Source organism: Centroberyx affinis, unplaced genomic scaffold (assembly GCF_046629955.1).
Source record: "Centroberyx affinis isolate AG114_WGS23_722 - 3 ecotype Tasmania unplaced genomic scaffold, CSIRO-AGI_Caff_v1 ptg001434l_1, whole genome shotgun sequence".
NCBI lineage: Eukaryota > Metazoa > Chordata > Actinopteri > Beryciformes > Berycidae > Centroberyx > Centroberyx affinis.
In genome coordinates, this window is record NW_027279909.1 from 220,878 (window position 1) to 248,247 (window position 27,370).

General features: G+C 42.9%; 4 protein-coding genes across 4 annotated transcripts; 2 read left to right on the plus strand and 2 right to left on the minus strand.

The window, feature by feature from the left end:
• Positions 1-1,349: 1,349 nt before the first annotated feature.
• On the minus strand, positions 1,350-6,715 carry LOC139650048 (phosphoglycerate mutase 1-like). The gene is made up of 4 exons (XM_071526588.1): positions 6,463-6,715; positions 5,164-5,438; positions 3,882-4,062; positions 1,350-2,685 (listed from the first exon to the last, which is right to left on the minus strand). The coding sequence occupies exons 1-4, from the start codon at positions 6,599-6,601 to the stop codon at positions 2,516-2,518; spliced, it is 765 nt and encodes a 254-aa protein (XP_071382689.1). The 5' UTR covers positions 6,602-6,715; the 3' UTR covers positions 1,350-2,515.
• Positions 6,716-7,963: 1,248 nt separating this feature from the next.
• Positions 7,964-13,504, plus strand: LOC139650059 (phosphatidylinositol 4-kinase type 2-alpha-like). The gene is made up of 9 exons (XM_071526612.1): positions 7,964-8,308; positions 9,634-9,834; positions 10,014-10,145; positions 10,307-10,460; positions 10,552-10,613; positions 11,073-11,172; positions 11,734-11,867; positions 12,514-12,573; positions 13,324-13,504. The coding sequence occupies exons 1-9, from the start codon at positions 7,964-7,966 to the stop codon at positions 13,480-13,482; spliced, it is 1,347 nt and encodes a 448-aa protein (XP_071382713.1). The 3' UTR covers positions 13,483-13,504.
• Positions 13,505-21,027: 7,523 nt separating this feature from the next.
• marveld1 (MARVEL domain containing 1) lies at positions 21,028-21,794 on the minus strand. Its single transcript, XM_071526628.1, has one exon. The coding sequence runs from the start codon at positions 21,554-21,556 to the stop codon at positions 21,059-21,061; it is 498 nt and encodes a 165-aa protein (XP_071382729.1). The 5' UTR covers positions 21,557-21,794; the 3' UTR covers positions 21,028-21,058.
• A 1,255-nt stretch (positions 21,795-23,049) lies between these two features.
• Positions 23,050-26,668, plus strand: LOC139650070 (arginine vasopressin-induced protein 1-like). The gene is made up of 3 exons (XM_071526626.1): positions 23,050-23,173; positions 24,508-24,874; positions 25,188-26,668. The coding sequence occupies exons 2-3, from the start codon at positions 24,552-24,554 to the stop codon at positions 25,444-25,446; spliced, it is 582 nt and encodes a 193-aa protein (XP_071382727.1). The 5' UTR covers positions 23,050-23,173; positions 24,508-24,551; the 3' UTR covers positions 25,447-26,668.
• The last annotated feature ends 702 nt before the right edge of the window (positions 26,669-27,370 follow it).

The following is a 27,370-nucleotide window of genomic DNA, read 5'->3' on the forward strand; positions in this document are numbered from 1 at the left end:
GCTGAAGTCAAAATGTATCCTACCATTCCTCTTTTGTCCACATGGGAGCAGCATTCAACAAAATACTCTGGTTTAAAGCACCACTTACATTTGGATTATGATTTTATTACCCTCTTGTGATTACTCAGAGTCAAAGGCAGGACTCCCAGTTAAAGGACGCAGAGGAGCAAAGAACAGTGCAACTGCAGCCAAGGTAGAATTAATGAAACTGAAACCGCATGCAGCAGGAGACAAGGGACTGCTACAGGTACAATCCTATCCAGCATGGAGTTCAGATGAAATGTCATAACATATTGTATTCATTATTATTGCATCTTACACAGTACATGCAATGTACCTATATGTATTATTCTGTGATTCTGTTTATTATATATATATATATGTCAAACGTCAATGTATATCAAAGTTTAGTATATATCAACGATCAGTCAATATTTCTTGTTTGGCCTCACATACTTATCCAATAATAAAATGGTTATAGGTCCAAATATTCTCTTACTGTGCATCTCCCATGAATTACACATAAATTCCTGTCAAAATTTATACCTCTAAGTGACTGATCATTTCCCAGGAAATTGCAGAAAAGGATCCCATATTTTACTAAACTTAGTGGGTTTATTACTTAGTTTCTTTCCAAATATAAATACTAAACTCTTGGAATTTAAATGAGACTGGAAAAACTCTGTTTCATGTCTCCTAATATGTCTTAACGACATGCCTCTGTCCTCTCCATGGTGCCTTGCCATCCGTAGAAGGCCTCTTCAGGCTCTTTCCTGGCCACCTCCGGCCCAGCAGCACCAGGCAAAGTTCAGACAGACGATTTGCCACCCAGGCTGCAGCTGCTGCCTTCTTCTCCTCCTCTTCTGGGTCAGGGACATCATCTGCTGTGGTCATTGGATTGATAAAGCGTTCAGTGTTAAGCAGGGATGCAGTGTAGGGTAAAACTAGTTTAACTGGAGCATCCTAGTGGCTTAGTGGTCGTGTATCATGTAAACCCAACATCCTGGGTTCAAATCTGGCCCAGGACCTTTGCATGTCATCCCCTCATCTCTTTCTTCCAACTATGTAATAAAGGCCAAAAATGGTAACAAAAAAAAAATCTTCAAACTGATGGAAGTCTTTAGAGGAAAAACATTGTTTTTTGTTTTTTTTTACATTGTTATATAATGATCGTGACTGGAGGTCATACTTTACCTTTTTATTTACCAGGGTTAGGGTTAGGGTTAGAATAATAACCATGATATTTGTATCTGGTTATTATAATATAACTCTTTATCCTGTCTCATATTAAGCAGTAGCCAGTAAAATACCAGTAAAATAAAAGTAATGAATTCAGAGATCACGTCAGATTTGTACATCATTGTGTATTTATTACACCACAGGTTTCAGTGTACACTTAACCAACACATGGAATTAACAAAAAAATATGAATTGGCAATGATGTAAGACATGATGGAAAATTCCATATAAACTCCTCACTGACTCCATTCCGACTGCGTTGTTGGTCCAGCTGTGGGCATTACTGTAGGAAAAGGTACTAGAGGCACATAAATACTATGAGACCAAAAGACAAAGGCAGGCCAGTGTGGTCATACAGAGTAAAGATGATGGGTTCAATTTAAACCATACAACTTGAGTAATCACATTTCACTATGGTAATGTGAAACTGGTAGATTATATTCCAAATTGTGGGTTTGGCACTTTCACAATGCAGAGTCTCTGGTACGATTAAAAAGATGGACTTATTTGACAAAACATGAAGAGGAAAATGGAATGTCAGACATACCACAGATAGCAAAACCATACAAGGACACAGCACAAGTACCAGTCATAGATAGAGGACGTAAGAGAAAGGGATTGTGTTGCTATAGGTCTCAAGAGATCACAAAATTGCATTCTGTTATAAATTGGAATGCATCAATGAAATGCCTTGGAGAGTGACATGATAAATAACTAATGCACCCTTTGTGGTTCTCCCTTTTGTGGCAAGCTGTTAAAAAAAAATTATTGTACAAAATCTAAATGTAGACCTTTGAGTCAAATAAATTAATCTTTAAAATAGACTACAATATTACATTACTCTTAGTTGTCCAATCAAACAAATACAATTTAAAAAATACTTCATCTGTAATAAAACACAATTAATCCATTAGTAGGACTATGTACTCAGTAGTAGCTCTGATAAACAAAACCGTCTCATCAGCAAATACTATACTCATAAGTTCAGTGATACCTTCTCAACAGTTGTAATATTAATGGGCCATTTTGGCAAAAAGCATTTACAATCTCTTGAGAGCTGTAGTTCTCCTGGCGCTGGTCGATCCCCATCACTCATCATCTATTGTCCCTGCACTGTGACAGTACAGTGAGGTTGCCTTTGACACCAATCGATACTCATCAATGTATTACCAGCCCCAAATAAATTAGGATTTAGGAAAAAACACTAATCCTAGACCAGTGGTTAAGGACAACCTACACCGTAGCACGCACAGTGAGGCTTTGGCTTCCCCTGGCTCTACTTCTTAGCCTTTCCCTGTGCAGCCACGGCCTCCATGGCTTTGCGTACCGTCTCCTCGTCTCCCAGGAACTGCATGGGCTTCATGGGCTTCAGGTTCTTGTCCAGCTCATAGAGGATGGGGATGCCTGTGGGCAGGTTCAACTCCATGATGGCCTCCTCTGACATACCTGCAGGTGGCAGCACATACAAATAGAGCAGTTTATACAGGTCAGTAAGAGAATTTGCAGCTTGTTACGTTCCATTAGAGAGACTTGTTATCGTTGGATCAGCACAACTGTTGGAGGACACAACTGCATTCATGGAAACAGGCTCTGGATTGTGTGGGGAATGTGAGCAGGAGAAGCCTGATGTCTTACATTTCCCTCAGTTATCACCTACAGTTATCACCTTCAGGCCAAATCCTATGCCACAAAAGTAGCCTATACTTTTATATTGTGTATACCAAATACCTTTCTGGTGGACCTACATGAAGCTGCATGGGCTGACAAGATAGGAGATGATCAATTTTCATGATCATTGACTGGCTGTACCAAATGCTCCAATACAGAGCAAATAGATATTCATTTATGTGCCTGCACTTTCTAAAACTCTAACAATGTCAAAATATCAATATTCCACAAATAATAAATAACCCTTCCTTGGACTGTTTTAGGAAACACTCCACTGCCCCCTTGCCTTAAAAGAAACAAAAAACAAAAGCAAAATTCTCCATTGGCCCCTCAAAATTGTGAACAGTCCCTAAAAGGTTTTATTTGCATTAGTAATAACTGTAAAACATTTAAGTAAAACAGACCTGTATTTTGCATTTTGTCAAAAAAAAACCCCACACAAATCAAGATCTCCAAAAACTGTGTGAATATATAGGGCCAAATGAGTTCTGGATTGAGGCTTTAAGGTGACTTATAGCGTATGTGACTTAAACGTATTAGTGTGGATGTGGCCTAGAGCAGCACTACTTTGAAGATTTCGGCTAAAAAAAGGGTCTAAATGACGTCTTTTCAAGTCAACTTGGGATCTAGGGGCTTCCGGAGACTTGGATTACGCCGGATGAGCTGTATGGAGCCATTTTATGTTTTTTTTTTCGGTTGTTTTTTAAAGTTTTTAAAACAAGTCCCCAGCAACTTTGGTTGTTTAGGAGAATGCTGCAACGCTGTTTTGCTGTGAAGCTCCAGGACTGTTTTGTGGACTAAGAAACTTCACCTGACTTTCCATCGGCTTGGGGGTGAGTAGATAATGACTGAATTTTCATTTTTGGGTGAACTATTCCTTTAAGGTGACTAAGAGCAGCACTAAGTCAGTGATGAGAAGCAACACCTACAAGAACTCAATTAAGCTCTGTATTTAAATTCTAAGCATCACCCACCCTCCAGGTGCTTCACGATGCCCCTCAGACTGTTCCCATGGGCAGCAATGAGCACCCTCTTCCCCTGCTTGATCTGAGGGGCGATCTCCTCATTCCAGAAGGGCAGCGCCCGCGCGATGGTGTCTTTCAGGCTCTCACAGGAGGGAAGCTGGTCCTCAGTCAAGTCCGCATAGCGACGATCCTACAGAGAGAGAGCAGTCTCAGCATATGAAATAAACACAGACCAGAATAGAGACAGCAAAGACATGCTGTATCACTTTCTCTTCAAGCTCGTTCCTCAGAAACTCACCATATATTTACTTGGGAATAGAGAGGGCATAAGTGTAAGTTGGGAGTTTGTGTCCTACTCTGAATACGATTAAAGTGATGTCCAAATGTGAGATTTAGTTTGAGTGAGTGTGAGTACCAGTGTGACTCAGACTAAATCTGAGTCCTAGAGCCCCAATGAGTAAAACTGTAACTCTTTAAAAGCTTTGTGGTGATAGCTTTGTCTACTTTCTTTTTAATGTCATTTTATGAGTTGATGTAATTTTACCTGACAAAATATGCATTTTTTGTGTTTTATATGAAGCACACTGAATTTGCCTTGTGTTTGACATGTGCTATATAGATAAAGTTTTCCTTGCCTTTGCCTTGCTTTCATTCTGCACACATCAAATAATCAGCTGCTTTCTGTTTTGCTCATTAACAAAATTCTACAACTAATCAACTTAGCTTTGACAGCCAGTCTAGGGTCACTACTGTACTGTATGTCTCAACTCTTGAACAGCTCCGTCTATGCAGAGGGACTTTCGATCAGTTTGTTCCCATCTTGACTAAACTTTGAACTTTAACCCAAAATACCTAGCTGTTGTCAGTCATATATTAACTCACCTTGGGTGCAGTAGAATAGAATAGCATTAGGGCTTATGCTACAAAATAAAAAAGTACCACATTTATCAGTGTGCAGTATACTGTAGCTGTCAGGTTTCATTTGCACCCTGTGTGGAATATAGACAAATAGACACATATAGTGTGTACATAGACACATTACCTTAAATCTCATTACTCAGGACACTCAAGACCATAATAAATGTCTGCTGTTGGAACACTCATTCCCATGATGACAAACTTGATAAATTGCCCAACTGCAGCGCTCAGTTCTAATCACGCCTTCTGTTTCTTATGCCTGGGGGGAAGAGTTGATCAGATTGCTGAATTTGTACACAATCACAGGCAGTGTTCAGTGCCAAGCCTCTTGGTTATGTGTGCAGAGCTCATTTAAGCAGAGCCGATGTCTTACCTTGCTGATGATGGAGTAGAAGTCATGGTCAGGGTCCATGGTGGGAGGAGGGGTGTCAAAGGAGCGCCTCCAGATCTTCACCTGGGCCTCTCCGTGCTTGGCAGCTGTCTCTGCCTTGTTCAGCCCGGTCAGGCCGCCGTAATGACGCTCGTTGAGCCGCCAGGTCCGGTGCACCGGCACCCACATCTGGTCAATGCTGTCCAGGACCAGCCACAGGGTCCGGGTGGCCCGCTTCAGCACCGAGGTGTAGCATATGTCGAACTCATAGCCGGCATCTGCGGGGTTCAGAGACCACAAAGAGCTGGTGTTAAAGTCAATGCATATTCTGAGTACAGTTTTTAAAGGAAAATTCCACCCGCATACTGTCACACTGTTTTAGATCATCAATCTGTGAGGTCCAATGGATTCCAGGAGTTATTTTGTGATGAAGTGTTACTTTTTGGTGGACCCACTTTCCCTCAGACTGCCTTGTTTTCTAGTCGAGAAAAAGCAAGAGCTGCATGCGATACTAGGAACCCAACATTACTTATAGCTGCATTGCAGTGTGGTGTGGTCTGCTGAGGCTACTGATGGTGGAGAAATTGGTGTCTCTGCCAACATCTGAGTCTGGAAAGAAACCCTTGCTCTTTGATTCTGAGAGACTGACACCAACACCTGATGCTTACCACTGATGTTTTAGATAGCTGAAAACAAATGTGCCCTGAAACTCCATTGTAGCTGGCTGCGCTGGAAATACCTCAACGTCACATCATCTACATTTAGCCAGTTAGGCCTATTCACAGGAATGAGAAAAATACACCACCAAAGAAGAAAATGGACCCAGAAATGCAAGGTACATCCCATTACCTGTTTTTAAAACAATGTTAAGTGTTTTAGGGTGGATTTTTCCTTTCACTTTTAAACTAAGGGGCTAAGGTCTGGAGTCAAGAAACGAGAAGAGGTACCCTACTACACCCTCTTTGAGAAATTCCTCTATGAGAAATTTCCTGTTGTGCATACAGCACTGTACTACCAGTGCAGTCCACATCAAAGCACCACCTCTAGTTCTGCACGTTAGCACTCCCTCCAGAAATTCATGACGTTTTGTACTCAGGCCGCTGACTGGTCAACACAGTGAATGGAGGCGGTGTGATGACTGGAGTCACGTGTAGAGCTGAAGGCGGACCAGAGTCGATTCGTCCGTGACTGACTGCCATTGGCAAAGGCGGTTATGCAATCCTATGCACCGTTGAGGAGTTGAATTAATTCCGAGATGTTACAGTCGATGGTAAAAGAAAAAATAAAGTGCTCATCACGTACCTCTCAGGGCCTGTCCGCCTCTCTTCGCCTCCCGTTCCCCGGTTTCACTCAAATCAGCATCGAACCAGCCGCAGAACCGATTCTCCTGGTTCCAGTTGCTCTCTCCGTGGCGAATCAAAACTAATTTGTAGGCAGCCATTGGTGGAAATCTGTTGGGGTCTTTCGTTTAAAAGGAGAAAAATCAGTTGAACAGTTATCAGAGTTGGAAGCTGTGGATGGCACTCTCCACTACAACAGGAGGCAAGGCTGCAGCTCAGCTCGTCGCTGTCAAACCGGCGAGGACTTTTATCCCGTTGATTGGTTGCTCCATCACTTCCTGGTTTTCACATCCAATGAGATTCCGTTAAAGTGTGTGTTTTTTTTATTTCTCGACCAATGGCAGTGGTGGGCGTCAGCGACGGGGACAGTTCCCTGACCTTCATACATTGCACTTTATTGACTTACTCAATGTGTAGGCTGTTCATTTGTTTGATCCTTATTCCTCTTGTTCATTAGTTTGAACAGTAGTCATGATGGGTAAGCAATATGGAAACCAATGGCGAGAAAGTAGAGACACTAATAGAATATTTTATAATTTTGTATTTATATATTATAATTTATGTCTCATTTGAAAGCATGTGTCTTTTCAGAAAAGAAAATGGCAAAAGTTGACAAGGGGACACAAATTTCATACAATAACAGTCTGTTCTAAGTATGCTATTAGCCTAAGTGAACAGTTAATGCAAGATGACATACTACTAGGGACTGACCTAGTTTTTGTGAACGTACCTTCTATCTGTTGTTAATATTGCATAAGTATTATGAATGTGTTATAAACTGGGGTTCATATAAAGCGTTGACCCCAGCCTGGTCCAGGTTGAGAGGCGGTCTGCCAGACATGATGCCTTGGGTTGGGTAACCCTAACCCTAACCCTTCCAGGACGCCAAATAATATAGCTTCAAGGCAAAAACCAGTATGCACTGTTAATATGTTTGATAAATGTATTTTCTTTTCTTAGGTTAATCTTGTTTGTCTTTTGTTCTGTATTGTTTCTAATAAAAAAAAGTAACTTAAAGGCAACAAAGTAAAATTCCTAAAGAAAAAGAACTATAGTAATCCTACAATCATTTTTGAGGGATATTACATAAATATCACAGCAAAATTGTATGTCCCTATAGGAATATTATAGTGACAGGATCTATTCTAGACTGATGTTACAGTTCATGTAGGGATTTTTCACTGAAACAAACTGACTTTAGCCTAGGTGACCCTACAGCCTATAAGTGACCCTTATCCTTTCCCAGCGCTGCTCTCCTCATCCATCAGCTCCTCAAGCGAAGGAGGTTCATCGTGGAGGCAAGGTAGCAGATTGACCAATAGCTGCTCAGCATTATAAGTGGGCGGGGTGTGCATGCGGAAGATCATGACTATCTTGTTTGTATGAGATGAGATCAGAGTCCTGCATGCTGGCTTCCATCTCTGCCCACTGGCCTCTAGCATTGTTTCCTAACCGGTCCGGGCATGGACGAAACAAGCCCGCTCGTCTCTCCTCTGCAGGACTCAATAGACTGTAACTACTGCCAGAGCGACGCCTCCAGCCCGCGCGGCGGCTTTGGGGCGAACGCTACCCCGGGTTCAGTGGTCCGAGTGTCGGCTGGCAGCCCCGGCCGCGGTCGGGAAAGACAGCCGCTGTTGGATCGAAGCAGAGGGAATTCTCCCCGGGAGCATCACAGGAACGACTTCCCCGATGACCCGGAGTTCAGGGAGATCGTGAAGAAGGCAGAGCAAGCCATTGAGGAGGAAATCTTCCCAGAGAGAATTTACCAGGGATCAAGTGGCAGCTACTTTGTCAAAGACTCTCAAGGGGTGAGACAGTGTCCAGAAGCTAGACATGTTTCTTTGTGATAAAGGATGGGTTGACTTGTAGCATGATGTAATGCGTCTACTTAACTCCACTGTTTTGGCAAGGCTTACCCTAAGCAACCTGCTGTTGCTGACACCTCACTCAGCTGTTTTAGCCCTCCTGACAGTGCAGTTACCACCCTGCTTTCTGCCTACATTGTGCTTGTCATCATCTTAACAAATGTTGTTGCTCACACTAACAAAAAGGCAGTTACCTTGATCTAAACAGATGATGGCATTGTCATCCTTAATGAATGAATGTGACCTCACACAAAAGATAGTTTGCAGTTCTGCCCCATGACTTTGGTGGACTGGATGCTGGTTCTCTTGACACTACTTCAAGCCAAAACCCTTTTTAACGTGGTAGACACCATGATGGTACTACTGCAGCGAACGACTTACTCACAAAGGCAGCCCATAGGAGAGGGATATACAGGCATAATCTGCATTGCACACGTATCTGTGAGATCTCCCACAGACCTGTTGAGAAAGCCTCACCACTTGGAAACCAATTTCCTTTTCAGTGTGTCTGCGTGGGTCAGAAAAGATGGCGCAACGTAGGAGAAGTCATGTGTCTTGGCTATTTCGGTGGTTAGATGTGACCCTGTTAGTTGATGAAAATTGCTTAACCTTGGTTCCCGCTCTGTGAGAATATAAATTGATAAGAATATTCAGGCTAATTGAGATGTTCAAGCTCTGAAGATAATCACCTCACCTCAAGCGGCATATTCTCACCGGCTGAATTCCTCTCAGCTCAACAAACTCAATGGCAACAGTATATACCCTGTCATGTTAATTATACAGCTATTAAAAAGCACAAGATGCAACTTTGTTACCGGGCAACACGCTAGCCAAGCAGACATAAAGACCGGCCCCAGTCACGGCCCTAGAATAGACTACTACACAGTTGATCATGTGAGGACGTTTAAGATAATCTAATTGACATAAATAAGTTGCAAAACCATTCCAATTCCACTTTGTTAGTTGCAGCAGGCGTCTGCTTTGCCCATGAATCATCTCCTTTGATGGAAGAGTTGAGGATGGGGCATGAGTGGTGCTGTGACTTCCTGGAATGCCCTGTTTACATTATAGAGACTCAGTTATCAGCTAAGACTGTTAATATGTTTATAGTGCCATCATAGGTCCAGGCGGAGAATAGAGGAATTACATAATACAGACATATCTAAAATGGTGCCTGAGTACTTCTCTCCCTTAAATCCACATCTTGAAACTAGTGTTTAGTGAGATGATTGTAAATCTTATTCCATCAGTGGGTTTCTTTTTTGCAGAAGATAATTGGTGTGTTTAAGCCCAAGAATGAGGAGCCCTATGGCCAGCTGAACCCGAAGTGGACCAAATGGCTCCAGAAACTGTGCTGTCCCTGCTGCTTTGGGCGCGACTGTCTGGTCCTCAACCAGGGGTACCTGTCGGAGGCGGGAGCAAGCCTGGTGGATCAGAAACTAGAGCTCAACATAGTCCCCGTAACCAAGGTAGGGGCGCTCAAGCATGTTCAAGACAAGGAAGGTGTTTGGAGAACTTATTGCACCTCATTTTATCAAAATCCCTACTGAGTCCTTGTTTTTTTTAATGGATTTTTCATGTGTGTCCCTTTCCTCTTCGCTCTATCTATCCTAATCCAACCTTTCTTCTTCTTCCTTCTCATCTGTAGGTGGTCTACCTGGCCAGTGAAACGTTCAACTATAATGCCATAGACAGGGTGAAGTCTCGGGGGAAGAGGCTCGCCCTGGAGAAGGTGCCCAAAGTGGGGCAGCGCTTCCACAGAATAGGCCTCCCTCCTAAGGTAAAACCAATTCTAAGCGCAGCTCTTGCCAGCGTCACATGTTGAAATGACGTGTTCTGTTGATTAAGATTAAGATGAGACTGCTTGGATTATGTGTCCAGTGAAACCCAGTGCACTTGATGTGTCTAATAACTTTTTCTCTCCTTCCCCACATGGTGCAGGTAGGGTCGTTTCAGTTGTTTGTTGAAGGGTACAAGGATGCAGATCATTGGCTGAGACGGTTTGAAGCAGAGCCTCTCCCTGAGAATACCAACCGGCAGTTACGGCTGCAGTTTGAGCGACTGGTGGTCCTTGATTTCATCATCAGGAACACAGGTTGGTAGTAAGTAATACAGATGGATTCCATGGTAACAGGAGACTCTCATTAGAACAGTGTTTTAATCTAAGTTGGATTTTCTGCTTACAGACAGAGGAAATGACAACTGGCTGATAAAATATGACTATCCAATGGACACTGGAGGGCTTCGTGTGAGTAAACATCAGTAACACATGAACACTCATTTAAATCTGGTGCCATGCTGGAAGAGCTACAGTTTTTTCCTCAGTCTTAATGTGTTTCAGACAGGTTCCCAAACTATTTATTTTGATGATATAGAGAATAAAAGACCTATTAATTATTTGAAATGAATAAATCCAAAGCATCACAAAACTTGCACACAAACACTTTTAAGCACTGAAAAAGAAATTAAAATGACACAGAAAAAAACATCCATTGCAGTTCATATTGCAATATTAAGAAAAAAAATGCAATATTTTGCCATTATCTTGCAGCCCTACTAACTGGCTCGTCCAGCTCCTTTGTCTCACATTTTCACGACTTAAGTTGTTGTAAGTGTTGACTCATTTGCTGGAAGAAAGTCCCGGTGTATAGTTTCACATTTGTGTGTGTGTTTGTGTGTGTGTGTGTGTGTGTGTGTGTGTGTGCAGGATTCAGACTGGGTTGTGGTGAAGGATCCTATTATCAAACTGGCAGCCATAGACAATGGCCTGGCTTTCCCCCTCAAACACCCAGACTCCTGGAGAGCCTGTAAGTCGTCCCAGCTGGGCACACATACAGTAGATACACACATCCCCATAGATTCAGGGTGTCTGTGGCTCCTTAAAATGTCTGAAAAAGTCTTAAAATGAATCATCTAAATTCACGACTTTAAAAAGTATTAAAATGTCTTAAATCCAGTGATTAGAGGTTTTACCATGTAGTGACAGGTTTCTTTGCTCTGAAAGTCCACTCCTAGATTAATCCAGAACAGGGTGAGTAGTACAATATGCATCCTCTCTGCTTTAGTAAACACAGTTGGATTTCATGTCCCTTAACAATTAATTTCCTTGTGTCCTTTTTCTTACTCTGCCCATTTATAGTTTCGCAACTTTCATTAGCAATGTTCAATCAGAAACAGTCTGGTTTTGCTAGCTTTATTTCTTTATTTTAGTTTTTAAATTGGTGTTAAATTCAATTCCATGTAGCATTAAAAAGGTCTTAAAAAGTCTTAGATTTGGCTTTCTGAAACCCGCTGATAGGGATTAGTGAAATACACCATCAATGATTCACTACATCTAGATGTTGTCTTTCCGTTCCTCTCGCCTGTAGATCCATTCTACTGGGCTTGGCTGCCTCAAGCCAAGGTTCCCTTCTCCCAGGAGATCAGAGAGCTGGTGCTGCCCAAACTCAACGACCCCAACTTCATCAAAGACCTGGAGGAAGACCTGTATGAGCTCTTTAAGGTCAGTTCACAACCACAGGGATATTCTGTCAGAGCCATAACAGGATGTTATTCGTTTGTTTTCCCAACTTTCATTTTGTTAATCGTAAATATGAGATATTGCATTAGAGAGGTCAGTACATGAATGAATCTTAAGTATGAGGATGAGTGGTATATGGTTTTCATGTGACTTAGTCGTACTTTATACACTATGTTGTATATTTTCTTATCTCATTTTATCTTTTAATGTGTACTTATAACTGTGATATGTTGTTTGTATACAGTAGCCTAAAGAAATGGCACAAAAGCAAACAGAAGCACAGGTTACTGCCACAGCAATACATGTAAACCCAAAATTGAACATTAAGATTATTTCACCAATGTTATTAAGGTTTTTAGCATTAGATTTTGCAACACTAGTAATAAGCTTAAATTCCTAGATAAGACCAATATTACAACAAGCGACCAATAGTATGGAGTACAAGGGTCAGAGACACAGCATCCTGACATTAATTGTAACAATGTAATAATGTGTCCTGAGAGAAGTGCTAAGTAAAGAAATAAGGGTTGAGGAGAACAGTTTTTTTTAGGAGCGTATTAGAGCAAGTAGAGGAGGACGATGTGTGAGAGAGGGATGTAAAGTCTTAAAAGTGGTTGGTGTGTTGCAGAAAGACCCAGGCTTCGACCGGGGACAGTTCCATAAGCAGATATCAGTGATGCGAGGACAGGTGAGTGAGACATGCTGGGGGGACGGGACCAGGGTGACAAATTCAGATTTCAGAGGGTATTTTTTGGACCCTAGATCTGATTTTTACTGCCATTTTGGTCTTTTTTGGGGGTTGTTTTATTGAACTGTAAAATAATACATTTGCATTGCATATTGGCAAATAAACAATTTGTAACACTAAGATTGGTTATATTTTAAATCATAATATGCCACACGTCCCACACTTCTTTCCCACTGCTGGTGCTGTTTTCTCAACTCTTTCTGTCCCCAGCCAGTCCATCTTCTACCCTTGACTGTTGAGTTCTGTACAATATCGGCTGTTATTTTTTGTTGGTTTGCGTGGGATCAGCATTTTCTCCTACTGCTGACTGTGTGACACTGACATGGCTATGGCTTCAGGCTGCGCATTCCATTTTTTTTCTGGTGAAAAATCGCTTCATTTTTCTCACCCAGATGCACTGGAAAGAATGCCACGGTCATAGGCTCCCAGGAATCACCTATCACATTCATGTGTGAATAGACAACTCAACAGATAAATATGAACTGAAATGCAAAAAAGGGTACTCCTAATTATCTGGGGCTTTTTTTGACCCCTTCTTTTCATTTCATGGACATATTCTGAACTTTCAAGGGCATTTTTCCCCTGAGCCGTTAATTTCTGAATCTGGACGGGACAGTACAGCACCACTGTTCTCTATGCATCTTCAGAAGGTGGATAGGTGTATCTCTATTAATTTGCTATGTTTCTCAGATCCTGAACCTGAGCCAAGCCCTGAAAGACGCAAAGACGCCCCTCCAGCTGGTGCAGATGCCCCCGGTCATTGTGGAGACAGCCAAGGCCCCTCAGAGGGCCAATGAGTCCTACACACAGAGCTTCCAGAGCAGGAGACCCTTCTTCACCTGGTGGTAGCCAGAGAGGGACGAGCAGAAGAGGAGAGGGAGAAGATGGCACCGAAATGCTGCCTTGCTCCCAGCATGCTGCCTTACCTGGAGCCTTCAGCAGGCACAGCTGTGGACTATTATTAATGAGATGATGGAATGTAGAGAGAGGATATTGAGGGTGCAGGGAGAGAAATGGTAAATATGAAAGGGGTGTGAAGGAACTAATGAGATGTAGCAAAAAAAAGATTGAGCATGGAGATTGATTGATTGAATGATTTACTGATATGGAGACAAGGGTAGTTGGTGAAGCGTAGGGGGAAACGGATGGCAAATGAACCTCGTCAGTGCCTGGTAAGATAAAAAGTACGACAAGACGAGCCTCAGCTGGTGTCAGTGAGAACCCCGGGCATTCTGCTGATGCAACTTGACACCTAATCAATACCTATGTAGTCTCTTATGCAGTTTCTGTTGCTTCCAACTGTGTAAGGGATTCATATCTAAACTCTAATTACCCACCACCAAATCTTGGCCAAATTGTGTGACAGCAGCTGTTTTATTATACGCAGCACTGTAATATGTAGATATACAGTAACTACTGCCCTCAACCCAGTTAGTATTATCCAGCATCTGAACCACTGGTGTATGTATGCAGATTTTACAGTCATTCATAATAATTTGCGCCACTGTCTACATCTGACATTTATTGGCATTGTAGTGGCTGTCATATGTTGTGGCTAAACACGGAATGTTTGGGGCCTTAAATGTTTAAATTATTGCATCTAAAATCACATGATATAGTATAATCCTTGTATTTGGCTTTGGTCAGATGCTGAATTTCTGCTGTTTAGCTGCTGTCTAAAATGCAAGGTGTCAGTTTCAGATTTGACTAGTTGGTCTGGTGACAGACTAGCTTGTGCTGTTCTGAAACGGATGTGTCCTTCTGTTATCTTAAGTATCTGTAGCAAATAGAGATCGAGCTGCATCAAGCCATTAGGAGAGCACTTTATAATGTTCAGTTGCTGATTAGAAAAGCACTAGCAGGGGAACTTGTATTTGCCATCATTACATTTGTCCTACCTCTGATTTCTGTGTAACGTTCCTGTCCTTATTACAGACTAATGACTGTAACTATAGCAAGAAACACATTCTCTATAGACATTCACTGTCTCTGTCATAGTGTTGTTTTCAAATAGGACCCAGGGATGGACAGAGGAACAGTATGCCTGTCATTGGATGTGTTAAAGTGTTGAATATATGAGAAAAACCTTTAAAAGTTTTGTTAAGTTAATGTGATTAAATTTGAAACAGTCAGGTGTATATTTTGTGCAGCCATGTTGCGCCTCCTAGTGGGGATACTCATTCATTATTTACAGTCTTCAACAGTGCTGAGTTTGAGCAAGGAGCATTCCCCTCTGCACCAGTTGATCTCAGCGAAATTTTAAATCTGTGACGAGGCAGACATGTAACAATAAGCTATAGTTTGTTGTCTTTATATATATATGAGTTTTCTAATCAAGCAGTGCCATGAAGTCAACCAGAAACTTTATTTTCTGTCACTCAGTACCATTGGATGCCTGTTTTTTTTCTCATTACATTTTCTCTGCTCGAAGGACATTCTGAATCTTTGTTTAACTGTTTACTGCTGTTGCTACCAAACTGTTATGTATTGTTTTGACAATGCAGTGTAAAAAATGTAATATATTAAAGAGTGCACAAATACCTGGTTTTTCCTGTATTGTGGTCTCAGACACATGAAAGCTGAATATTTTAAGGGAATATGGCTGCAATTAGGGGGAAATTATGGTTTGGAATTTGCTATTTTTCTTTATAGAAGAGCAGTGAAATGCAACATGGAGTGTATGTGCTTCTGTGTGTGAAAACTGGGGGAAAGTGTTGCTGGGAGCAGTTGTGAGCTATTATCAGACACACTGTGATCCGTGTTTGGAGAGAATGTTTGTTTTACTTCCCAGTGTGTGTCCTCATGCGTCGCCCTGCAGACGCAGCTCTGGTAAAGTGTTTTCCTCTTTGAGAGAGTTGTGTCTCACCCTGGAATTTGCACATGGGGAAAATGAACCGTCACTTGCAATTCCATTTTTTGAGATTGTATTTTATGTTTATGTTTTTCACAGATAGTGAATGACATAAGTGTTGCCAACATTACAGACTACATGGCCAAGAATCAGGAACGGCAGATGGGAAATGAGTAAATGCACCCACCCAGTGACCAAAACACCCAACTTCCCTCTTTCTCTTCTCTCTCTCTCTCTCTCTCTCTCTCTCTCTCTCTCTCTCTCTCTCTCTCTCCCTCTAAATTTCTCTTTCTGTCCCCTCTCTGATTTAGGGTGTGTGCTAAACAGACTGACTTTGAATTCCCATTCACTCTGTGTAACACATTCTCACCGTCTGCTGGAGACTGGCAGAGAGAAGGAAGCTGTGGTATTTTCAGGGTGCTATAAATAGCTATCATCACATCCTACCACTGGCTGCATTGCCCTCACACAACACAGGAACACTATGCCCATTCACAACTATAGTCTGGGCAAAGCTGTTGTAACAGATGTGGAATCAGTATACCCCCCCTTCTAAATCCCAGTCTTAAACACCATGTTAGGAAACTATAAACTGACCATATATGGATCAATGTGAGAGACAAACTACCAGGCCTACATGCCTTGAACAGTCTTCTGATTCATGCCTAACAGAGAGGAAATTATGTCATCAGCGATATCACTTCCTCCTGGGATCTGTCTAGGGCAATCTTGGCTTCTCTCTTTATCTGTCGCTCATTCACTTGTTCTTTCTGTCACTCTCCATCTGTTTGCCCAGCCCCTCTCTCTCCCTCTCTCTCCGCAGTGGAATGTGCATCTCAGCAGTCTGATGAAAGTGTGGTTAACAGGGCTCTGGGGTGTGTGTGTGTGTGTGTGTGTGTGTGTATGTTCATGTATGTGTGCGTACATGTGTAGCCACCCAAAGGAGCAGTGGGCAGAGTCTGTCTTCACAACAGGAAGAAAGAAAGAGGGAGACAGACTTGTTATGGAAGTGGATCAGGCTGCTTCCACTGGGAATTACCCACCCAGTATTTGGGTGGGTATAAGCATGCAGGGCACTTCCAGTCCTGAAGAGCTGCTGGGCGGGTTCTTACCAAGCAAAAACACGCACCTGATTCAGCAAACTGTGTGTGAGACCATGTTTTGAGCCAAAGAATAGGGCTGTGCATGGTAAAACATGTTGGTTATGGTTTTAAAGAGTGGGTATTGATGTATTCATCTGAATCCATATTAGGTCGTTGTTGAGGATAAATGTAAAGAACATTAAGAATATGAATAATAATTCTAATAATAATACAATTGTAATAATGATCAAATCTGGAGCAGCAGGACAGGGTGGGAATTAGGTCTTTTAACCAGAAGGCCTGGGTTAAATGATGCCCTGCTGAAGTACACTGGAGCAAGACACATGATCGCTACCAGCAGCTTGTTTTGTAGCTCACCCTGTGCTCTGACCTCCCTGTGGGGACATGGGAGTGAGGGAGTGAGGGAGGCAAGCTAAGAAAAAAGAAGAAAAAGATGCATTTTTCACAAAATATTTTGAATCTTACTGATAGAGACAGATGACATTCTAGCCATGTCCCTATGGTAATCTCACCAGTGATTTAATTACAGCCATGACTCACAATGGTGTCACTGTAATCCATTTGGACTTCAGAACTCAATTTCAGATTTTCTGGCAGAGAATTGTATATCAGTTCTTCAGCTAATTGACATCAGTCCATGGCAGCAATATGTATGATGCTATTCTTTCAGGGAGGGCCAGAGAAACCATTTGGAGAAGTTCTGGCTGTTGGACGGTTGGTCTCTTGCAGACGGGTGGGAGAGTACATTCAGGAAATGTCTCTTTGGTTGAGTAGCCAAAGTAAATATTACATAGTTGGCACTGCAGAGTAGCGCCTGGCTCTATATATGCTTAAGTGCCCTTATACCAAGTTGTCAGGCTTTCCTTTCCTCTCTCTCTCTAGTTGGCAAACAGGGGAAAAAAAACAGCCTCAGTCTTGTGGTGCCCACACCCTTCTAATGGTGTTTCCAGGTAAGATGGATTCCAAACTCATGTTATTACCTGTGTTTATCACGGTGATTCATTGTTTGGACATGGATGTGTAAAACAACAAAGATTTGCTAACATAAAAACTGGGCTCAAACACAGAAGTATAATGAAGGCAGATGAGATCAATAAACTGTGGATGATTTCATGAGGAGAAGCCTCTCTGTGTGGTAAGCTAAACTCGCCTTCAGGGTAAATGTGGATGATTCTTTTCTTGCCTTAATTGTCAGCATACACTACAGCTGTGAGTCACTCCAAAACAAAAAGGATTCACCATAGTTACTTTCAATATCAAAATGAACATCGGATTGACTGCTTTGTTTATGCTGCGCACGGGGCTGTTGTGTACGGTCTCCATTTGGCTGTATACACAACTAGTGTTTTTCCACAGGCGCCGACACGTGGACAGGACAACACTTCTGTGGAAATCTCCGGGGGGGAGAGAGTGGGTGGGTGGGGATATGCAGGGGTGAGGGGTGGGGGGGTGGGACTCCTTTCCTCTCAGAAGTGCTAGATTTATGTCCCAGCGCTGCAGCTGTTCAACATTAGCCCTTCCACTCCTTTTACTGTGGGTCCCCCAGCTAGTCTCACGGACCACGTCGCCTGGCCCTCCACACACACACACACACACACACACACACACACACACACACATCCTCTCCGCTCCCTTTCTTCTTTGCATATTGACCCAGAGGAGGATACAGGCCATTCTTTCAGCATACCTCTTCACACTTTACAAGGAATAAAACACCACAGCCAAATACAAATTAGACTATTTTACACGATTATGTACATTTGCTGCACATGTGCAAAGTTTCCCTGCTTGCACACTCTGATCTGTCTCTACGCACCTGACCCACTCATACTACAGCTCACATCTACACTCTATAATTCAGATGAAACTTTAATGATCTCCATGGGGAAATTAGGTAATGAAGTTCCTTTCTATATGGTCACACTCTGTTCCTATGTTGTCCCCATCTCAGCATCTGAAATGTAGATAGTTACTGATGCACATATGCCTTTGCACTGGACTGGAAACCTGTATGAATCAGGTAACTACAGACGTCCTTGTAGGTCTATGTAAAATTCTAGGTAGCAAGCTGAAGATGCTGCTTATCCTCCTAACATCTATTTGTCCAGTGAAAACCATGTAACTCCAATTCTCCAGCCTCTTGGTCTTATGAAACCAAAGGAAAATCCACAGGATAAAGTCAAAACTGCACTGTGGTCAAGCTAAAATAAGACTGTTTTTCTTAGTTCCTGAAAAGTTGACATTTTGGAGATACCGGGTCTTCATCTGACAGCGACGTCTAGTCTTTGATTTGATTTTTGACTTTGATTCTGCTGCTGCGCAAACATGATGTTTTTTAAAGAGCAACTCGTCACACTCTGTCTAGCCCAGATTACAAGCATATAGGAGAGAGTGGTGACCAAAGAGGAAAAGTGTGTTTATGTGTGGCTGATCTGCAGCTTAAAAAGGACTGTCTTCTTCACCACACACAAGTTCCTGCCAGCAACAACAAGTGTGCACAGTAAACTCCAATTCTGTGGGAGAGGTTGCACAGCCATACACGCATACCATAGTAACGCTTCTTGCTGACTGTATGAAAGGAACCAAAATGACATGTCACAGTGTGGCTTTGGGTGCTGCTGTCTAATCATCTCATCTGCAGCGTGTTCTTAGGAACTGCATGCTTTCTGGAATAGACTAGACATTGAATCATCTTTCCCTGCTTGGCTTCGATCTCATTGGCTGAACATTAGCCCACCTCCAGACCCCCAACAGACTGTTCCGGTAAGAACAAGCCTCTTCCCAGACTTACACTCAGCCATACACACCACACACACACTCACAGTGCACACTCTCTCTCTCTCACACACACAACACATACATACACATTGTTTCCGACTATTACACCAAGTCTTACACAACACACACGCACACATTCTCTCTATCACACACATACATACACATTCCCTCTGTGTGTGCATGTGTGAGTGGCTCTCTCCTTCTCTATTAGAGGCTGACATTACAGCACACAGACACAGATAGGTCTACCGATCTAACTCTTTCATGTGGTCCAAGTGCCATATAAATAGTCCCTGCTGATTGGCTGGGGCTTTTATCTCCCAACAGGAAGTTCCTTAGGGCTCCCGTCTCTTAGTCTCTAAATCTGTGTTTTATTTGCAAAAGCCACCAAAAGCACAATCTGGACAACGGCTACAGCTCTCTTTCTACAAATTTGACACAAAGCACTCAAATAAATAACAGTAATAACAAAACTTTTTAACAAATGCTGTCCTCAAGCAGCTTATCTGAGCTCTTCTATGCAGACTGATGTGTAACAGGCAACATTTCTTTATCCCAGTCAAGTCATAACCAAAGAAACCTCTCATTTGCTCTCACTTACTGATCTTTATTCTTAGGCTTTTGCTCTTTGGTTTTACATAAAGAACACTTAGGGAATATTTTGTTCAACATACATATTTCCTTGCCATAGCACCCATCACATCCATATTTTTGGGTTGTTGTTGTCACAACCTTGTTGAGCATACAGCATTTTGACAGAAGGCACTTGATAAAACTGTCATGCCAGGACAAGTGTAAAAAAAAAAAAAAAAAAGCTTTGGAATGTTTGATTCAGACAAAACAAAAACAAAGCTAGTCAAAAGATTAAGTGTCTAGTCCATCACACTTCAATAATTTCAGTATTATAGCTTGCTGTCATACAAAAACATGTAAACACATAAAAATATATACTTTCATAAGCTAATGAAAATAATCCCTTACAAAAAACAACTATAGTACTCCTGTGATAGATTCTAAAGGGATAGTAAACAGATATCACAGCAAAACTATAAGTCCCTGTAGGAATACTATAGTGATAAAAAACTACCTTTAAGTACGGTAAGGCCACTGTAAACTTACTATTGAGTACTGCAGACCCACTAGAAGTCCCAATATTATTATTATAGTGATTTTTCGTGATGGATGAATGACATTAAATTACCAAACAAAAAAAACAACTTTTAATAGCCTGAGGCACGGGCTTATAACTACAACTAGGAGACACACTCTTGTGCCTTACAGAGAAAAGGGGTACCATGCCTTGCCTTAGCATCGCATTTCTTTGTCAACCCCCCATCAAATGTTTTCATGTCAAAGACCCCCAAATAAGACACAATCATTTGATCTGATTTTGCCCCAGGGACCCCCAAATGGAAAGTTTAGCTTGTTGTTGTTGCTTTCCTATTGAAACTGTAGCCTAACTGTCTACATTGCACATGGGAAGACAATTAGTGGTGAGGGTGAAACCTATGATTAAGGTAGTCATTCTTATACATTCTCAAATGGGGATAACATCTAGTGAATTAAATTACAGTGAAGTTAACTATTCCTCATCTTGCTGGGGATCCCCTGGAACCCCCTCAAGGACCCTTCACCCCCCTCCCCCACCCCTCCCAATCCCTGTTGTCATCATCATGTCATCTCCTGCTCAGTCTCACATCACCGTTTGCTCACCCCGGCACTTCCTGCACCCCCCGTAAATAGCCGAGACGAGGTATGCCAGGCAGCCCAGGCAGGCGAACACGGCGGCGGCCAGGTAGACCTTGTACAGACAGAGGTGCTTGTACTGCTCCAGGTTGCAGTAGGAGTTGCGGTCCGTCTTGTAGATCATCACACCTATGGCCGGCACGTAGAGCGCGGTGGCGGCCACGTCGTGCGCCAGGTTCGTGAGCAGCCAGCGGTCCCCGCCCAGCACCGGCACCAGGTCCTGCTTGTCCAGGAGGGTGAGGAAGAACAGGGCGAGGGTGAGCAGCCAGAAGAGGACAGCGACGAACAGCACGAAGTGGATGGATCCTTCGTACTTGTTGGCGGCGATGGTGACCCACAGCCCGGCCCCGAACAGGATCTGCAGGATCCGGATGATCCCCAGAAAGCTCTTGAGGAACCTCACGATGTTCTTCCTCACCTGCGGCTGGGGAGGTTGGGGTGGCATCTCTCTCCTCCGATCACTCTCGGTCCCTTTCTCCCAAACAGGGCGGGTGCTTTCTGCCAGCTGCAAACAGCTGGGAAAAGGTGGAGAAAAAGTGGAAATAAAGAGGGGGAGAAAGTCGGATTTGTGAGCTAAATGCGAGGCTGAAAGGGGGAGAAGTTTGATATAAAAAGGAACTCTCTGTTCTTTCCACAGCCCCGGGGTTTTGAAATGAAAAACCTTCTTCTATGTTTCGTCTTTTCCGTTTCCTCTGTTGAATGCAGCGTCTGTGTCGGGGGGCAGGGAGATGGAGAAGGGGCGGCCTGAAATTCAAAGCCTGCTCCTCCTTTGGACTGATGGAATCATCCATGGTGTGTGTGTGTGTGTGTGTGTGTGTGTGTGTGTGTGTGTGTGTGTGTAGTCCGGTAATCTGGTGTAGCCTATTTCCCCATGGTGTCGTTCCCCTTGGGGTGTGTAGAACGCCTTCCCCTCAGTGTCTCTCTCTTTTCTTTATTTCTATTTTAGAGAAGTTAAGTATGAAGTATTAAGAAATGTGTGTGTGTGTGTGTGTGTGTGTGAGAGAGAGGGGTTTGATAGGCCATTGACCAAAGAGCGCACGCGCACGCGCGCGCGCGCACACACACACACACACGCACACACACACACACACACACAAAGATGACATGGCCTATTGTGGCACAAAATGTCACAACATGCATAATGACTAATATATGACTATGACTATGAGCCATAATCAAATATTAGGCTTCTTACAATCTATATATATGTTCTATTCTATTCTATTCTATTCTATTTATAGCTAGCTTTACAGTTACATGTAACTCATATCAGGAAGAAATACCCTAAGTGACTTATAGCCTCAACGTGTAGGCTACAATTTCTGCAACTTTATTTAACTTAATTTCTAATACTGAAATAACACAGTATCAAATGTGAGCATAGGCCTATCTTATAGGCCTACGGAAAAGAACTAGGCCTATAGAATTCCGTGAATAACTTGTAGAACAACACTAGCTATATCTATATGGCACAGACACAGTAGTCCCTAGAAGAATAGGCTATTATGAGAATATTAGAATTAGAATAGCCTATTAGTATTTTTTCTGAGGAACAGGCTATTTACTGATATAGATATCATATGACCATGCGTCACCCTGTTTGCGTGTTTCAAAATGATGTTAAGGTTGGTGCGCACATAAGGGATGCCCACCGACTTACTTTTCTCTCATAATTGACAGACGCTTCTCCTGCCAAGCTCATTGACGTCAATGGATTTCAGTGCACATACTCTACGTGGCCAGGGGGCGGGACAGACACCCCCCCACCCCCTCTACAAACCTATGATTGGTCGAGAAAAAGCCCCTGCCCAACCCGATAGGAGGGAAAACAAGATATCTCCATTGTTATTGGTCGATTTACGGCAGTGATGTGTGACTGACAGTCGGCTCAAGGTTAGAAATTGATTGCAGGTCAGAGTGGACAAACGAAGCAGTACAGTCCCAACCGTCCCGTTACGTTTCGGCCATTGTTGCAGTTTCCAAAACAGAAATACCGATGTGCTCAACGCAGAGGGGGATGTTGTAGGAGAAAAGTGCACTGGAAATATCAGTCCTTTTTCGGGTAAGCAGACATTTTTAATCTTTCACATGACGCTCACGGGATTCCTATTTACTGCTATTACCTATAATGCAAAACCACCATAAACCTTTACTAGGGACTTACAGTGTGTTTGTGCTACTCAATAGTGAGTTTAGAGGGCATCGTTTTATGCTATTTTATGTCCTGTGGTATCACTATAATAGCCTAGTCCAATATGGATTTGCGATATACAAAACTCTGCGATGTTTTGTATAATATCCTTCTAAAATTTTCAGCATTAGGCTATATAGTTATTTTTCCTAAGGGACTTGGGATCCCTCCAGTATCATTGACCTATAGCCTATATTTACAGTCTATTCTGCATACACACTAGGCTGTTAATGGCAGGGGTAGGAGGGAAAAAGTGGAGAGTGGACATTGTGTCCGTTTGTATTGTTTGTATTGTTACTTCTACTGCAGAGAAATAGGCCTATGAATGTTTGCTAACAACTGTCCCATCTGATGATGTGACAAAGCCTAAGCAAAGCCCTATGCCCCTTTGTCCTGGAACAACCTACAGGATGTCCCTTCATGAATTAAAGTTAGGATTATGCACAGAAGAGTGCGACTACAATTTATTTTCCCTTTCCTGTGCATGAGTCCACATGAGTATTGTATAGTCCTGTTGTGTTTGTTTGCCTTCCTAGCCTTGGATTGGCCTATCCTTTAAAAGAGATGCAAAACTAATGGATAATAAAAATGCATCCACATTGCACCTGAATCTTTCGCAGTCTCTGCAGAATAAATAGAGACGATATAAATAGTAAATGAGGAAGAAAGTAACTCTGGGAGTGAAACCAGGTCAAGAGATTTGCACCTATGGGGGCTCAACAGAGCCGGATGAATGAAGCTTAATTGAAACAGAGTAGTTTCACTGGAAAGGCTGCTGACCCACATGACTTGGAAACATGCAGGCATCACCCGGTCACTCAGCTAATGCCTTATCTGTCAGTGTCCCACTTAAAACCATATGTAACCAAAGAGAGATAAAGTTACCATCTGCAGTGTAATGGGCTTTGAAGCACAGCTCCTCTCCTTGTTCCTAAAGCAGGATTAAAGAATCAGAGCAGAAGACTGGCAGCTCACTGGCAGCCCAGTCAGTCATTTTGTAGCATCTTGTCTTTCAGCTATCACAGCTGTCTAGGTGTTGTGATGTGGTGTATGCTCTTCTGCTGTATATCTGCCATGTAATTTTGTTGGTCTCAGATTTTGTCACATACTGTATGTCTTTCAATCAAAATTCCTACACGTCTCCATCATTCACTTTGAAAACATAAAATTCAGATTCTGAATTCTTCTTGATTCATTCTCCACAGTAGAGCCAGTGTATGCCGTCCTGTGTTTCTCCCTGGCGGATTGGATGGAAGGCGAGCCTGCCTCCCCCCCTGCCTCCATGGTGGCGGGCCCTTCCTCGCTGTGGCGGCTGGCTGAGCGGCGGAGCAGGAAGGCTGGCTCAGGGAACATCTTCGGCGGGGTGAACCTGTGGCAGCTCCAGAGGCTGTTCAGGGCGGCGGGGGACCAGGACGCAGAGCAGAGGGCCCAGCTGGTGTGGGGCCACGGGGACGAGGCCGAACTGGCCCAGGCCCTGATAGGGCTGAGGGCCCGGAGCCGGCGGAGAGGGCTGAGGACTGAAGGGAGAGACGCTCTGGGCTCACGCTGGCTCCGAGCCTTCAACCACCTCAGGTAGAAACACTGCTGAGGTGATGTGATGTGATTTCATACACAGTGTCTGATACATGCACACTGGTATGCATCAGACTTCTGCATGCACATGCACGCACACCTTTGAATGCCTGCTGAGTAAGCTGAGCAAATTCAGGAGACTTTCTCAAAAGTTATGTAATTACAGTGCTGAGATTAACTTTGTGAAGTGAAATCCTTTCAAACAATCCAAGTTTCCCATGTTCCTCCAGTCAAAGAACTGCCTGAACCTAGTGGCTTTTTAATCACTTGATACCCACAGCGTTTCAACAAAAGCGTCTTTGTTGTTGTTCAGGATCGGGGAGAGCGCGCCCAGCAGCCAGGGGAAGGATCCAGGGGAGGAGAGCGATTCTGAGGCAGGAGCGCACAGCAGCCCGGAGCCACACCGACACACCTTGGTAGGGGCAACGGGAGGAGGCAGAGGGGCCACGGTAACACTCACTGAGAGCCAGGGGCCTGCAGGGACTTCTGACAGACCGGCCAGGGCAGGACCAGGACTGAGGAGAGGAGGAGAGAACAACCCAGAGAGATACCTGCACCGCATCCTCCACTGACACGACCAAAACCTCAGACTCGCTGCATCGAGATGCTGCACCAAAGTTGAATTAGCTGTGCTGGGAATAGCAACATGGACACAAATCAGCTTGACCAGCATGTTACACTTACAGGCGAAAATGCATCGTGGGTTGAAAGAGATATAGATTCTCTGCTAACACGTCTGGCCTTTCCCGGCACTGTTCAGATGGCAACATGCTAGAAGTGCAGTGTTGCCCGTTGCAGAGCCATCTCCAACTGAATAATGAAGGCAGCCTGAACCTTTGACTGGCTTTTAGCATCTCACAACCTTAGTATATATTCTGACTGCCTCTCTCAAGAACTGCCTTATTTGTTCTCCCAAATTCATCCTACTATTCACACTAACCCTGTATACTGACAATGATTGCCAAAACTGTTAACAGATGGGCAGTGGTGTTACATATGCAATATTGTAGCAGTAAATCAAGAGGTGAACAAGTTATTAATTATGAACTCTTTTCTGTGATCAACATAAGCTGAATAACCATCAAAAAAACACCAGCATTCATATGTCTTTTAGTTCCTTGAAAAAGTTCCATGTGACCTAACCTTCATCAGTCTGAAAATACTTGAAAACATAATGTATAGTATGAATTTATGTCATGAAGACATATATTATTGTGTGTAAACTACTACTACTACCCCTAACCCAAAGGAAAGGAGGATAAAGTTTACCCTCCGCCATGTCCCTGGTTACATGTGTGGTAGGCTATGTTACACAAGACTATAAAAGGATGACATTGGGAGTAATGTTAGGAGTCAGGAGGTTTAGAAATACATGTCCTAACATACATGAAACAGGACATGAGATGTTGAGATGTTGAGCAAACACTCAAAGATCAAACCTGATCGAACATGCAATAACTGCACCAGCAACTTCAGCAGCCAGTCAATGGTTCCTATTGAAAAAAGTGCAGGAGCAGGTGGTCAACTGTGCCAAGAGACCAGGAATAACGAACAATAACTGTGAATCCATACTCACTTAAAATGTCCCTCAAACCTGGTCACAGTACAAACAAAGACAATGTAATGTTCTCATCTACCTATTCAAACATATACTGTAGTAATGTGAAATATACACTGCAATAATGAATGATTGTATAGAGCACCTAAATGATCTGATTACTGGAAACTTGATGGTGTAATAATGCTTTTGATAATAGTTCCCGATGTGCTATTTTTAGATTTAATAAACAAATCTGGGAGTGAGTGGTTGTATTTTGGCAAAAGAGTGTTTTGTTTATGTTTGTTTCTTGCTCACTTGATTGTTTGTTAAGGGGATACTGAATGGAGTGGTGAGAGCAAAATAGCCGGTTTGAATATAGAGATCAGCAAAACCTTTGCAGTTCAGAAATATAAGTGTTACAGAATAGGTCTACTGAATGTGCTTTAAAAGTATGTGTATACATACAGTACGTGCATCTAGGTGGGGGCATCACAACTTGTGTCAATATACTGAGTTAACAGTAAAACATAGCCTATTTTTTCACCTTTACTTATTCAAAGAAAGTCGACTACCTGTGCATGCTCATTTCCAACACTGTCCTGTCCATTCATACAGTTACACACATTCACATCCAGCAGCTGCCCAGTACAACTGCAGTCTTTTACTGTTGGTCACTGAGCAGCTCCACTGGAGCAGCTGGAGGTGAAGTGCCTTGCTCAAGGGAACCCGGCAGTAGTTGTTGAAGGAGGGAGAGCATTACTCATTCCCTTTCCACACCCATGTTCCCAGCTGATCTGAGGATTTGAAAAGCCTGCTTCCCTATCCTCAGACATTCAGGCTACCATCACCCCCCACATATTTTGTCATCATAGGTGTATATGGGTGTCTTGTTACAAGTAGCCTACATCCTTTACTGCATTTCAGTTCCTGGTATAAAAAGTAAAAAAAACAACAAC